General features: G+C 37.0%; 1 protein-coding gene across 30 annotated transcripts in view; it reads right to left on the bottom strand.

Moving 5' to 3' along the window:
• The window catches only part of HYCC1 (hyccin PI4KA lipid kinase complex subunit 1), a 51,030-nt gene that overhangs the window by 14,810 nt on the left and 20,565 nt on the right, over nt 1-15,655 (bottom strand). For 26 of the 30 annotated variants that reach the window (XR_014503521.1, XR_014503522.1, XR_014503523.1 and 23 more), the window contains 4 exons: nt 5,186-5,265; nt 3,778-3,879; nt 2,998-3,177; nt 1,173-1,253 (listed from right to left, as the gene is read on the bottom strand). Coding sequence is in view for 20 of the 30 variants with exons in the window: in XM_083405438.1 (XP_083261564.1) it covers nt 1,173-1,253; nt 2,998-3,177; nt 3,778-3,879; nt 5,186-5,236 (414 nt within the window). In the remaining 10 variants the exon portion in view is untranslated. Of the gene's footprint in view, nt 1-1,172; nt 1,254-2,997; nt 3,178-3,777; nt 3,880-5,185; nt 5,266-9,901; nt 10,022-15,655 lie in introns of those variants that run through there. The other 4 variants (XR_014503529.1, XM_083405437.1, XM_083405449.1 and 1 more) reach the window with 2 other exon arrangements.

Below are 15,655 nucleotides of genomic sequence, written 5' to 3'. Positions count from 1 at the left end.
CATAAGTAAAATGGGGAAAGGCCACTAAAATATAGTACAGAAGATTCATTGTGCCACTTCAATAGTAACTTAAGAGTGGTAACAAGATCAGTTTACTGGCACAGGTGGGTTAGAAAGGGGAGCTGAACTCTTCCCTGTGCAATTCCAAGTGAAACTATTTTTAAAAAGAGCTAATGACCTCTTAACAGGAGTTTCCTCTGATATTGGAGCCTCATCAGGAGAAAACCAGCTAAAACATGGGGTGGGGTAGGCTCAGCTCCTGCCTTCAGCCCAACTTGTGCTATGTTTCCAATTTCCCTTGCAGCTAGGGATTTGGCAACAGACCTAACTTTGCAAGAGGGTCTGTTGCTATCATGTGTCCTTATATTTCAGTGCTAAACGTTTCGCTGAAACACATCAAATTTTTTGGTTATCCCAGTTTTCATCCACTTAAACTCTAACCAACAACAGACATTTTAGTCTCATTTTATCTTCAGCTTTATTATTCCACTAACCAATCTAATGTAAAATATTTCATAATTTTAAATAAGTTAGGTTCAACATCAGGCATAGGCAAACTCAGCCCTCCAGCTGTTTTGGGACTACAACTCCCATCATCCATAGCTAACAGGACCAATGGTCAGGGATGATGGGAACTGTAGTCTCAAAACATATGAAGGGCCAAGTTTGCCTATGCCTATTCTACACAGTTACACCTGAAACTCATTAGAACTTCAGCCATGACAATACTTCTCAGATAATTTAAATGCAACATTATATATTCTAGAACACTGAAGCCCATCATATTTTACGTCAAATATTTCACATTAAGGATACTTTTAGAACAGTCTTTCCCGAACTGATCCCCACCCCCAATGCTTCGTAGTAGAGCTCTCATCATCCCTGACCACTGGCCATTTCCCCCTGGGGCTGATGGGAGACAATTTAAACACCTGGAGGGCATAGGACAATAAATTAATCAGCATGCAAAACCCAGGTACTCTCGTGTTCATCCTTGCCCTAATCACTTGTGCCTTTGTAAGAAACAGCAACTAGTTGCACTACCAGCAGACTTTTAAAACAAAAATATTTATCCTTAAGATGACAAAATCAAGGCCAGATGACATTCATGCAAGGGACGCTACAACAAAACTACACACACATATGGAAACAGAAGTGTCTATTAAACTTACTTCATGATATATGGAAGGTTTGGATAAGGATGGAATTGTAAAACTTAATACCCTACTGTGCCCCTCTTTGTCAACTATTTCCTGTAAGGTATAAAAGAAAGTTATGTCATATAATGAAAAATATATGGAAGTTTGTTTAGATTAGAAATCACTTGAACAACTGCAACAGAGTAGGGCATGAACTTCCCATCCCTCATTAGCTCTTTAATTATGCCCAAAGCTACTAAATGGATGCACATGTGAACACTTGAATTTACAAGATGATGAATGTGGAAATCCAGCATCATCTTATTCTTAACATCTAGGATGTCCTAATCAAAAAGCATCTGACAGCTGACATATTAGAAGTTTTACTCAAGTGGAAATATTTACTAAGTCTAATCTTGCTCAATATGTTTGCGTCTTTAGAGTCCTGAATAAATCTTATGGGTCATATCTAATAACATACACCAGTTAATGGAAAGTTCTCTTGATCCAGCAGAGATTTCTATCACAAGGAACAGAGAAAGAAAACTATTTATCATTAATGGCTGATAGTCACACTCATTTTTATAGGTTCTGAAAGTCACTTGTGCTTTACATAGCACCGTGACTCAGCCATCTCTTAAATTGCTTGACTTTGGGGGCTCCCTTGACAGACCCTTGATTATTCTGATCTCTCTGTCCTCAAGGCATATAAACTTACCCACAAGATGAACACAATGCATTTTGCAAAGTAGACTCTGTTTATTATTATATGAGACCACTGCTTTAAGTACAGATAGAAAACTGAGAAATGAGTTTCCTTTAAGCTCCATCAAAATCAAGACATTCCACATTTAAACACCACTGATGCAGCTAAACACCAATTCTGAGCTTAATAAGAAAAAGTAATTACCATGGTTATAAACTCAGGTAGATAGCCATTAACTGTATCAGCTAATCACATTCTTTTCATTAGTATGCTTATGCATATTAACCAGAGTACAGAAATGGAAATGCCTTCCTAGAATACAGACCATGTTTGTCTCTCCCACCCCCTCCAAAGACACAGAGTAGAGCCAAGGAAAGTTTAGGAAAGGCACACTGTTAATCTATTGCTCCATTATCTTGTAATAGAAAACAAGACAATGCTTTGTAGTCTCTCTCACCCACCCACTTTGCCCTTCTTCCCAATGTCTCACTTTCAAGCAGAAGAAAAGGGTGCTGGGAATTCTACAGCAAAGAGCAGATCCTCCACATACTTTCTTCCCCCACTCCAATATCAGATGTACTTTGGATTGCTTCCTGCTGCAGCAACCCCCCACTCATTTTCTCACCAGTATCTCACATACCACATCAGGAGATACTGAGGGGTGGGTGGAGAGAGACTATAGAAGGAAGCAGGGAACCTACTTCCAACCCTGTTTTCCTTTTAGAATAATACACAGCCCATTTTATCATGCAACTCTCCCAAATATTTAGTCAGAGGGACGCTCCAGGGAGGAGTTATCCTACTACTATCACAATGAGATTAGAAGGTAAACATGTGATATGAAGAATGCCTACTGATGAATGCCACATAGCTCAACTGTTTTAAAACAGCTTCCTTCATCCCACTATCCTAAAGCTACAGAATACAATTGCTAAATCCAACTAATGTCAATACAGAGAATACCAAACCAGAGCAAGTTAATATTCCAGATTTTTGGCTTGTTTTCTGACAAAATCACACGAACATTTCTGCTAATAGCAGTATGTCACAGAGATTTAAATCTAACTGGTTAAGAGGCCCCCGGGACATTACACTGTAATTTGCACTTTATCCCAAGAGAGAATAATTAATTTCTCAAGTGTGAATACAAACCAAGTTATAAACTCCTAAGAGAAGTGCTTCTATGCAGCCACTGCTTTGTAGGTCCTTACTGGCAGAAACAGCAAGATAGCACCATATCAGTTCTGGAAGAAACTGCAGTGTGAACTGAAGCAGAAGTTCCTCACCACTACGATAAAATTCAAACAGCTGATGACAGACTGGTTCTAGCAGCTGAAACAAAATCAAACATTAAATATTTTGTTAGTGGATTAACACATCAGTATGCATTTCTACACTTTTTAAAGAAGCAAAATTTATCAATTCTTAAAAGAAACAGTATTGTATTGTAAATGTTAAATTAGTATGGCCCGTTCTCCCCTTATGCCATACTCAATCAGAGCTGCTCTTTCATCACCACAGAAGAGAGAAATATGCACATTGTGAATTTCTGTCTTTGATCAGAAATGCAGCAGGGAAAGAAAACAGTTAAAACTCTCTCCCACAATTCCAATAATTATCTAATTATTGATACATTTAATTTCACATCTAGTTTGGCATTCAGCTGAAAAGGGTACTCTATAAAATCAGATTTCCAATCTTAGCAGCGCCATAGAAAAGTTGAAATAGACAAAGGTAGTATCTACAGAAAGTCAAAACAAGAGGTCTAAAGCAGGGTCTTGTAAAGAAGAGAACAAGGTTTAGTGCTCTGTGTTGTTCTTCTGCTCACCCTGCCCACTTCTTAAGAACTTAGTGCTGCAGTGAAACAGCATGCACCATTCATTCTCAACAGTTCTCCCAAACCCAATTATAATTCTGTACACATTTACCTACCTCACTTTGTGGATCCTGAATAACTTTATAAAGAGATGAAACCAGAGAACTCTTGTCTTTCAGATTTTTAGCATAGCTTGGTATAGAAGCTTCTGGCACTGTCTAACACAAAACATTTTAAGACACAGTAAGCCAATATATAAGTATCTTTGCAATTAAGATATTTATTCCCCCTTCTTCATATGAGGTATTCATTCTACTTTTTCAGGCTGTATTTTTCTTGTGGCCAAATGTTCCTCATAAAAAAAATATTTATTAAATTTGTATACCACCCTTCAACTGAAGATCATAGGGCAGTTCACAACATGAAAATACAAAATGAGGACGCAAAATATATACCGGTAATAAAACAACAGACCAATAACCTCCCTCCCACAAACTCATTTAAAAGGACACAGAATTTTAATCAGTCCAAACCAAAGACCTGGTTAAAGAGAAACGTTTTTGCCTGGCACCTAAACTTATGTAAAGGTATATTCTAGCCATCCATATATATATATAAAAAGGGAAAAGTAGAAAATGGGGAATAGAGGGAGAGTTTGAAGGACAATGTTCTTGCAAGAAAGGGTGCATGTATGCCTTTTGGTGGTGATATGGGACAAAAAGAAAGTATGAATGGTAATGCTGCAAAGAAGCGTAAATTAGATAGGAGAGATTTTATTTATCTATTTCAGAAACTTTATATGCCACTTGATTGAGGTACAAAAGTGGTCTACAAAGAGAATAAAACAATAAAAGTATCGGTAGAAAGAAGTTAAAACTATTATATAAACATTTGAAAAAAGGGGGAGGCGGGAAATCAGCAATAAACTATGGTAATAACAATCAAACCACACATAAACATGCCACATTATCTGGGCAGGCTTGTCTAAACAAAAAATATTTTTAGCAGGAGCTAAAAAGAGTACAGTGAGGGTGCCTGCCTGGTATCAGTAGGCTGGGAGATCCAAAGTGTAAGTGCTGCCTCATTAAAAGATTGATTTCTTATGAATGCAGAACGGGTATTATGTGGCACCTATAACAGTGCCAGTTCCGCAGGTCGAAGTAGTTGAGTGGACATACATAGGGTAAGATGATATTGTAAGTAACTAGTCTGAAGTTGTTAAGGGCTTTATATACTGTACTATGAGTAACATCTTGAACCTGGCCCTGTACCCAGATTGACAATCTGTAAAGATCTCTGAGCATAGGTATTAAGTGCTGACAAGGTCTTGGGTTTCTGATAGGTATGACCCCCATGATGCCATTCTGTGAAGGATTCTATAAGACTTTCAAAATAGATAATGTGTCCACAATATCCAAAAGGTTCGGGACCTCTGCTCTACACTATACTGGCTCTACTACTATGGATAATTGCTAGCATTTAATTCTTGAAAATGAATATTTATTTTTGGGAACCATATATTACCTTGTATTCCGATAACCATTCTTCTACGATCCCTTTGTCCACCGCCAACATCTTCCAACATCTGTTCTGAAATCTTCAGCCTTAAAGATTTGGAGCAAAAAGTTTAATTATTATGCAATACACTTGTTTTCTGCAAAAGTGGAACCACTAAGGAGTAGATATATAGCCTTATGATGCAACCACTTACTCCCATTTCCATAGCTATGCAACTCCTTTTTTTATCTTAAATGCTGGAGTGTTAAGAAGAGGGCGAAACCTATATTTTACTGAAGACCAGCAGATGTTCGGACTATACACATATTCTCTGAAACCTTTAGATGTATATGAAAGCATGTCTCAACTTCTATATGCTAAGATATGGAAATGAATATATTCCTCTCAAACGTACAGTCTGCTGAAGTAGAATTAGTGGTGTAATATTTTCATTTCAATATTTTTCCAGAATCTGTTTTTTGGGAGGAGAATCATGAGACACCATCAACTCTGCCCCTCAAACTGGCAAGAGTAGCCAAGTATCAACACAATACATTTTCAATTATGTTGACAGATAGGGAAGACTGCCACCATTTTTTTATTTCTATCCACAAAAGGACATGCTAGGATTCTCAGTATCACTGGTTACATGGGAAAAACACAGATTTATAGCCATATAATGTCCACATGTATGAAATTACTCAACAGAAATTACCGGTAGTGGGGGGAAGCCCATAAGATTCGAAGAAGATATGTAGTGTAAAGTACAATTACCTCTGTTAAAGCTTTTGGAACCCAGTTCAACCAATCATTTTAGTCCTGAGTTTAAGGTACAACACACTCCATACATTTAAAGCACTGTCCCCCACAAGAAACTTGGGAACTATAGCTTGTTATGGGTGCTGGGAATTGTAGCTCCCTGTGAGGTAAACTACAGTTCTTATGACTTTTTGGTGAGGGAATACGCTTAAAATGTATGGAGTATAAGCAGCCCCAGGGCACTCAACATGCAAAATCATTAATCTAAGTACTACTTCTTGGCTAACTTTATTTTCATGAAGACATGTAATGAAATCTGGAAGGTGGAACATAAATTGTTTCCCTTGGAACTGAAGACAGCCACAGCAATAGAATTTGTCTGGAGAAACAACCTAACACTTTCCTCTTTGCTGTCTTTGGTTGCACAGGAAACCTTGACATCAGGTTATTTGGTTCAGTGGAGACGCACATAAAGAGTAATGAAGGCCACTTGATCAAGGCCTTTATACTTTGTACAAACACTGATAATATCTTAGACAGTAAATGAAAATGTGAGCTTTAGGAATACTGAAGAAATAAATAAAACCAGACTCAGGATCAACTTTGTAGTAGATCTGGACATGGACATCAGCTGACCCCCAAAGTCATGCCTGATGACTTTACAGGCTGCTTTCTTAACTTTTTCCATAAGTCCCAACCCCAGTTCATGAAAAATATAAAATTCATAGCACCAAATAGCAACAACTAAAGTACCTAACTAATAGGGATCCATTTGTTCAAATTATTCTAGTTGCAGAGTCGGGGGAGGGAGGGGGGAAAGGAGAAATGACAGCATGTATTTCCAGAAGCCTAAGATGCATTAGCTCTGAGTTGTTCAGGAAAGCACAAGAAACCAAGAACTCTTGTCTGAAGTATATTTATAACTGCAGAGAAATGTGACTCATTCAGGAACACTAAATACTCTTTAGAATGCTTTTTCTATTATGGAAAACTGTGTTTAATAAATATGAGAACTGAAACTATTTCAACCTTATCTAGTAGCTTCTTGGAATGTTCTATACATTCCCTACTCTTCTTCTGGTATATAGTTACAAAGGCTCAAAGCAACTTAAAAAGCCATAATGCACATCCCTTTGTCAAAAGATGAAGGAAAGAGAAAATGTGTCTCTCCAAGTAGCTCATTATAATGTGGTTTATAAAGAGTATGAGTCATCCAACCAAGACCTTTTCAAGAAAATAACAGAGTATTATTTAAAGCAGAATGCTTTTGTTGTGCAATTGTGATGTCAACATACTACTTTTGGTCAATTTCACAAGTTCAGATCTATAGCAATTAGGAGAGAAAAATAGAACCAATCAATTTTCATGTACATGTTATTAGGTAGTCACGCAGACTGTACCTCCATAGGAAGTCCTGAATGTGAACAGGAAATTGCTTATCCCTGCTGATATGCTCGGCAATACTCAAGTTTTAGTGTATTTATGGTACTATTTTTTCTGAATTACTCCATAGCTTTTCCTATTATTTATTTAAACTAGACCAATGCAGCACCATGTTAAATAATGATATATATAATCTCATGCATGGAATCATGCTGAAAAAAATCATTTGCATGTTCATTTATATTATATGATTTGTCATCTATCAATTTACAATTGTAACAGCTGTGTGTCAGCCAAAATACTTTTCTTTTCCACATTTATCCTTCCTTATAAAGTCAAGCCAAATCAAATCCACTCCATTGCACTGTTTTTGAAATATATAAAGTAGACATACACAAAAAATAGTTCCACAGCACAATATAGGCTCTGCTGTGAAACTGAAGACAAGCCAACCAAATTTGAAGGCAGACATTCTTGGTTCCTCAGAAATGCTAACCATAGCAAACTGATTATTCTATATCAAAGAAGTTTGGTTTGCTTAATAGTAGAAACTGTAACAAATGTTAACAGATTAACAAATATTGATGAAAGATCAAGCTGAGACTCTCCAATATAACTCCACTGAAATATCTGAGATACATATTTTTTTAAAAAAAATACTTACTTATTTGAAATAATGTTACATTAATTTGGTACCGATGCAAGACATATAACAAGATAAAGTGAAAGGCCTTGTCTTTCATTATAATGTTAAATTGCACTATTAATTTTATCAGATGAATTATTTATGAACAATCCACAATTAAAATGAAGTTCATACAATGCAGAAGCAAACATCCATTCGGTGCCAACAGCAGGAAGCTACAAAACAGCATGGTTTTAGTTGCTTCAAGTCAGACTACTACATGCAGTTTGAAACCAAGTGATGTTTTTAATGAAAAGGTCAACTTTTTAAATTTAAAAACCCTAGTGATATGTGATACCTTATTTTATCTCCCTAAACCTATATCAAACAACTTTATGCTGTATATGCTGGTAGACAGTTAATCTGTTTACTTGTCACAGCTATACCATATTAACACAGAATAAATCTATAGTAATAATTACCACCCATTTATTATTCAAAAACAACAAGACGACAGGAGCCTTAGTCTACTGAGACTACTGCTTTTCTGCTCCTAGAGTTTATTCCAGACATCTTTATACACTTAGGAAATAATTTCCAAATATTCCATCTAGTCCAGCATCCTGTTTTCACACTTGCCAACCAGATGCCTAAGGGGAATTTTCAAGCAGAGTCTGAGCACAAGAGTATTCTTCCCTCCTGCAGTCTCCAGTACCTGGTATTTGGAAACCTCAAGCTGTGGAGGCATAGCATAGCCATCATGGCTAGAAGCCATTGATGGTCTTCTCCATGAACCTGTTCAACACTCTTTTAAAGCTATCTAGGTTGGTGGCCATCACTGCCTGCTATAGCAGCAAGTTCTATAGTTTAAGCGCTGCGTGAATGTTTCAGTCATTTGAATCTTTATAGTAAAGTTTATTTTGAAAATTTAAGACCACTTGCAGTCTTCCATGATTCTTGGGAGGAGTCAATCACCAACAGTCTTACACAAGACTACATAGGTGATAATGAGGTGCAACAGTGGGAAAAGGAGGGTTTAAGGAAAAGAAAGAGACATATAACCTCTGCTTAGTTCCCAAAACAGTTCTGTTGTTTCAAACTGGCCGGCAAATAGGCAATAATTCTCCTAACTAGGTTAGAAGTTTGCTAAATGTAATAAGGAAAGTAAATACTGCAGGGGAGAAAAGCTTTTCACCTTCATCTTGAAGCACTGTTTTACATATTAAATATTACTATGAAATTATGTAAAGATTCTCACCAACTGTTGAATATTGTAAGAAAAACGATATGACTAGTATAAAAAGGAAAAACTGATAATTTTCAAAGGGTGCAACACAAAACTGAAGAGACATTTTTCGGAGATTTGAATCTTACCACATACATTCTTGAACTATGAGCAAACTTGTAACAGTTTCAGAAAACCTATTCCAACTCCACCCTGATTTAATACTCTAGTCCTCTCAAACAATCACAGAACACAAGAATTATCATTTTATTGTCATTGAAATAGTGACGAACAGTCAAAGAAAACATATGAAAGCCAACTGCTTCATATGCTTGCAAAATAGGCTTATAATCTAAATGTTACCACATTTCAGAGGCATACAAAGGGCTTGTTTATAAAACAGCTCCTAAGAATGCTGATTCAAGAACAAAAAAGCAGAAGTTGGGTGTGGTCAGCACCCTGTCATTTTGTACGATTTACAGCATACATTTTCAAGAATTATCAAGCCTATTTCCCCTCATACATCTAGTTTGAAAGGTTCTTCTATTGATTCAATTTTCACTTATGACTATAACTATCTGTATTCCTAATGGACTCTGAAGCTCCATTAGACAATTAGGCAAAGATCAGAACTATATTTTGTGAGTAACATGGCTTAGGAAAGGCAAATTATCCATGAGAGATATTAGAAGTAAATTGAACCATCCAGATTCACAACTTATTCAACCCAGAAAAAGTCTTAGTAACCTACTTGGCCAAATGTAGCTGTGCTCCAACGCAATCCTATACATGTCAACTCAAAAGACCTACTGAGTTAAATGGGGTTTACATCCAAATACACGTGTACCGGATTGTAACTTTCATCATTTGTGAACCTGAAAGTAAAATGAAAATATTCTCTACTTGGTCATTTGCAAGACAATAACATTCATCATACGTTTGTCAGTCATTTACAAACTTGTCATGAAGAAATAACAGAACAGAACTGAGCTCAGGATTTATAAGGCCAAATACCTCATTTCCCCATGCACTCAGATTCGTCCCAGTGCTGGATTTACGTATAAGCTAAACAAGCTATAGCTTAGGGCCCCACTCTCTTGGGGGCCCAAAAAAAAATTAAAGGAAAAAACAACCTGGATGTACATTTCCAATTGTATTTCAGTCCAACAATTACTTTGATAAAATACATATTCTGTTATGAGCCAATGGCCTTAGTTACCTACTAGGTCCATAAATTACCATATAGCATATATTCAACACAAAAAACAGTGACAATTTGTTGTTGACAAAGGACAGCTGGACGTATAGGCCCCATTACCTTCAGTAGCTTAGGGCCTCATCAAACCTAAATCCGGCCCTGATTGGTCCTAGTGCTATCAGTGCTTCTATTTCAACACAGGAGGGAAATCCTTATACAGAACACAGGAATACCGTGCAAAGAAGTGGAAAGAAATGACAGAGCAATCAGCTTGAGCCATACTCAAGGTTTCTGCAACACAGCCCTATGCCAGCTAGAAAATGCAACAAGCTTGCTTCTGGCTTTTAAAGGTAATCAGGCAGAGTAGTTTCTCTCAGGTCAACCACACAGGATGCACTCCAACTTAAGCTTCAACAGCTACAGGAGGGGAAAATAGGATTGGTCCAGTCCTCCACAAATAGAAATGCATCAACGTAGGCACTTTTAAAGAAACTTTTAATTTTAAATAGGGTATTAAACATTAGCCTCCTACAGAAAAACAATGAAAATATGCATCACATGCTTTTGAAAGCTATAATGCATTACAAGAACTTAAGGAAATCGTTATTACATCTGCTCTTCGTCCACAATTTTAAAATGAGTTATGGATAGTATACCAACACCAGTGAACATTACATTAATATATACACATGGCTCATAGTGCAGTTTGGCATCATTGAGGAAACCTTCACGCATACGTGTATGTTTGTACAAGACCTTACTAGTACATACTTAAGATAAGTAGTACAGAAACAACTATGCAAATGTAATTGGCAAACCAAACCCTAGCATTTAACTGAGCCACCAGGAATACAATATCATGTGAAAGCAAAAGCTCACAAATATATGGTACAAGAATCATGTATGTCAAATCTGTTTTTGTCCACATTAAATATTTAAAATATCAATAAAATGTGCTGCATTGCACTACAGAGATTAAATGTTCTTACACAGCTTTATAATGTTTATATAGTTTTATTTACATTTCTGCTTTGAACAGAATGTAAATTACTTCTAGCAGAGCAAATGTTTGACAACTGACTTTAGTGTTAATTTAATTATAATATTGAAAGTTTGTTCCTTTAATTCTGCTCTTCCCAGTAGTAATTATGAGATCTATGCATAATAAAATTCTTGAATACAAACTCCAAAAATGACATCATTTTGAGTCTTACATAGAAAAAAAAATGCCACTGATAACTAAAGGATTATTTGTGGCATGCATGTACAATACTAAATACAATAGCCGATTAAAGCTTTAAGATAATAAATATAGAGAAAAAACTTGCATGTAATATTCTGGTTGTGTATTTAAGACTATACTGAATTAGCAAAACCTGTATGTCCTTTTCATGAAGAATTCAGTGCAGGATCAAAGCATGACTGAAGACTGCAATATACAGTAGAACTTCTGGATGCGAACAGGATCCGTTCCGGAGCCCTGTTCACATCCTGAAGCGAATGCAACCCACGTCTGCGGGTCACGATTTGACGCTTCTGCGCATGCGTGTGATGTCATTTTGAGCGTCTGCGCATGCACAAGCGGCGAAACCCGGAAGTAACGTGTTCCGTTACTTCCGGGTCACCACAAAGCACAACCCGAAAAGGCTCAACCTGAAGCTACTTCAACCCGAGGTATGAATGTAGAGCCAAGCAAACTAATTACAGCAACATTATGGTCTGTTTTCCAAAAGCAACCCTGCAAAGTTCTCCTGTGCGGTATTTAAACCTCCCTGGTGAGTCTTCCTGAAAGCAATTTTATTTTGTTTTAATCCACAAAAAGACAGAGAAGGAAAATAAACCACATATATTATATACGCCATTGTCAAATGTTTCTTTTAAAGAGTCAACTTTCAGGACCAATAAAAGAAATTAAACAGTGTTCAAAACAAACAAAATAATCTGTATAAATACAGCCAAAGTCACTGCTTTAACGTATACTGTTAGTTTTACAAGCAGTAAAATGATAGCAGGCCCCATCCTCCGTGAGCTGGTGTCAGTAGGAAGGTAACTCTGGAGAACAGAGAACAGAAACAGTAGGACAGTAGCTATTTCAAGATCAGCTATAGTAAGAGTTGCAAGAGTTGTACAAATATTGTTTAACTTGGGTCTCTTGTGTGGCATCATAAAGTTTGCAGCAATAAACATTACAAACTATTTAAACACACTCCAGTGAAATACATAGGACACAATGGGTTTTGGGGATGCATTAAGAACTGTCTTCACATACTACAGTGAATAAAGAGATTACAGGACTGCATTATGCCTATTGGGCAAAGATAGGATCACTCTCAAATCCTAAACCAAGTAGAAGAATCAAAATAACCACTACAGTAGCAACATCCTTGCTCTGGAAGAGACTGCTGGGGACAGACAAGAGATAGAGGGGAAAGAGAAGGCAGAACAGGGACACACTGGTAGGGGAACATAAATTTTAAGAGGGATGCTAAGTTCCCTAGGGATTCTTCTTTAGCACCAGCCCTTGATGGTGTTTCACAGGTGTGGGCAATTTTTTTCTTTAAAAAGCAACATTCCCTTAGGAAAATCTGTTGGCAGGGATAGTGGTGGGTGGAGCCGGAGACAGAATTTCTAGTCCTATGCAGGTCTATTCAGGACTAAACCCTACTGGGTTTCATGGGATGACTTTCAAATAAGTACTGTATACAGAAAATAATTTCTTTTAGTACCACAAACCCATAGGGCTACAGTTCTAGAAAAAAGTGAAAGTGTGCCACACACACACAATGCAAAAGCCTATGAATTTCTTCTCACACTTTTCCCTGCCAAGCCATAGTCAGGAAAAAAGTTTTTTAAAAAATTTAGCCAATAAAATACTATTCCTTCCAACTGAATACACTCCAAATGATTTTTCATATGCAATGGTCTCAACATTCTTTGTGATCAGTGGTCCCACAGCAGAATTCTGAAAGGGAACTATAGCTTTCATATCTCCACCTACCCACTGACCTACATATCTAACTATCTCTTGCAGTTAGGAGCTCCTTCCTTCTCTCTGGCTGTGGCTTTTTCCATGGCAAAGGTGTTGTTTTTAGCTGCTGCAACCCTTTCCTGTTGCTGGCTCCATTTGACAATTTCAACCCGTTTGAGCGAATGACTCAGAAAGCTTGTTGACTACAAATGTCAGTTGTTGTTAGTATTATTTATTAAATTTCTAGGACTTGGTAACTACAAAGGTCAGTTGCTGCCCACCTGCCCATTAAACCATGGTGGCTTCTGACAAGGGAGGCAATCTGGACACTTCCAGACAGTATGTTTGTGCGCTGTGCATGAGACCAAGTGGACTTGGCAAGGCACAATTATAATAGCATTTGTACAACAAGCACCCTATGCTGATGGGTGCTACTAATGTTGGGCATTACATCTGTGCAATTATGTGATAATAAGTGGTGGTGTTGGAGTTTCCAGTGATACTATGGGCACATTTGTAGATGCATCTATACAATATTTTGTTTCTAGAGTAGTTTTGGTGCTTTTGACTTTGCAGCTGGTGGCAATCGGAGACTGTATAGGTCCTTTTGCCACTAAAAAAAAAAGGCATTAATTTTAGTATTCAAATATGGTAATTACATCAGGATTGGTGGATATTTATTCCCTGGGGTGTCTCATATGACCTACCTTACATTGTGCCATGATCTTTAAAAACATACTTGGTTACTATGAGGACTGTAAAGGCATTCCATTCCCAAAGACTCTGAGGGCATTCCCTCAAGTTTTTTTTTAAATTATTTTTAAATTGCATGGTACAATAATGTGGGTGCCATGGTAAGGACAGGGAGACCCAGCTTTAAACGATGACTCATCTACAAAGCTACAAGAAATAATTCTCTCCCACTGAACTTGTTGGACAAAATGGGAGAGGGATAACTATGTATATTGGGGGGCACTGATGGATAGGCATATTGGTGCCTGTGGGCACCATGCTGGCAATCCCTGATGCACATCACTCCCGAGCACTTTGGAAAAAAGGTGGAATGAAAATGTAATTAGTAATTCCTCCACTGCACAGTGGGAATATATGTACCAGAGGCAACAGATAAGCAGGAGCTACCCATGTAACTCTAAAATATAGTCAAGCTTATTCTACATAAGCTTATTCTCTGTAAGGAATACTGCACTGACTTTGAAAAAAATAATAACTTCAAAGGGTCCATTTATAGTAACCCCTTGTATGTAAGAGGGCTACCATGATCAGTTACTATTAGGCAAATAGCCAACATCATAGTGAAATCTACTTCAATGAAATGTACTCAATAAATGCTGTTTCATTTTCTGTGTGTGTCTGGACTGCGTGTCAAGTGAATATGCAGTTTGAGTGCCAAAACAAGCAGCCATTAAAATAACTATATTCTGTCTGTCCACTCTACCCTTTTAATGAGTGTCAAAATATATTTCATCTGCATAGTCAATATAAATTTTAATGCAGAAATCCCCATGCCTGCATTAACAATTTGCATTTTTGATGTGTAAATTCCCTACAATGCATTCACAGGGCAAGCATTCATATTTTCAAGATTGCACAAGGAGACACAAAACACACTAATTTCTGCATCAGAGGTTTAAAGGTTTGTGTTAGAGGTTTAAAAATTGCAACACTAAATATGTGCCTGAACCTGTTAAGCAGATTGAAAAAAAATCTATGGAGACAAATGATTTCAACTCCGCAGCTACCTTCAATCACAACAGACTTAAGCAGATTTAAATGTAATAAAAGGATTACAGAAAGGTAGCCTATCTAATCAGAAGACAGCAACATCAGATTTTAAGTTAAGATCTTCAAAAAGCATGTAAAGTTTTAAGTACTTAAATAAAAATAAGAGTTATTGAGCACAATTTCCAATATTATTTGAGAAGTCAAGTTCTGACAGGAAAGAAACACTTTCCTTTTTATAGCAAGATTTTGAGATGCATGGCAGTGACCCCTAAAAGCAAAGTAAGATGAAAGCAAATATATTAGTGAAAACTATAGGGACAGTCAGAGCAAGAATGTCTGTTAATGGTGATGAAATAGATGGTATGGCAGCAGTGCAACTTGTGTCTTACTGTTACTGAATGCTGTCCCATTACAAGGTAGATAGAACGTATTTCTACAGCATGCATATACAGTTATCCACTTTATTAATAATTGGCCTTTGAAAAATACCCTTGTGGTTATTTCCACAGTTTTTGTTAAGCCTCCTTGGCAAAACAGCAAGTTGCAGACAATTTAACTTTCGAATGAAGATGTCCTCAGTGCCAGCTAGCTTTCAC

The sequence above is a fragment of the Podarcis tiliguerta genome (assembly GCF_965153285.1).
Source record: "Podarcis tiliguerta genome assembly, chromosome: 12".
NCBI classification, from domain to species: Eukaryota; Metazoa; Chordata; class Lepidosauria; order Squamata; family Lacertidae; genus Podarcis; species Podarcis tiliguerta.
Note: the sequence above shows the minus strand (reverse complement) of the source record. Positions and strands in the feature narration are given on the sequence as shown.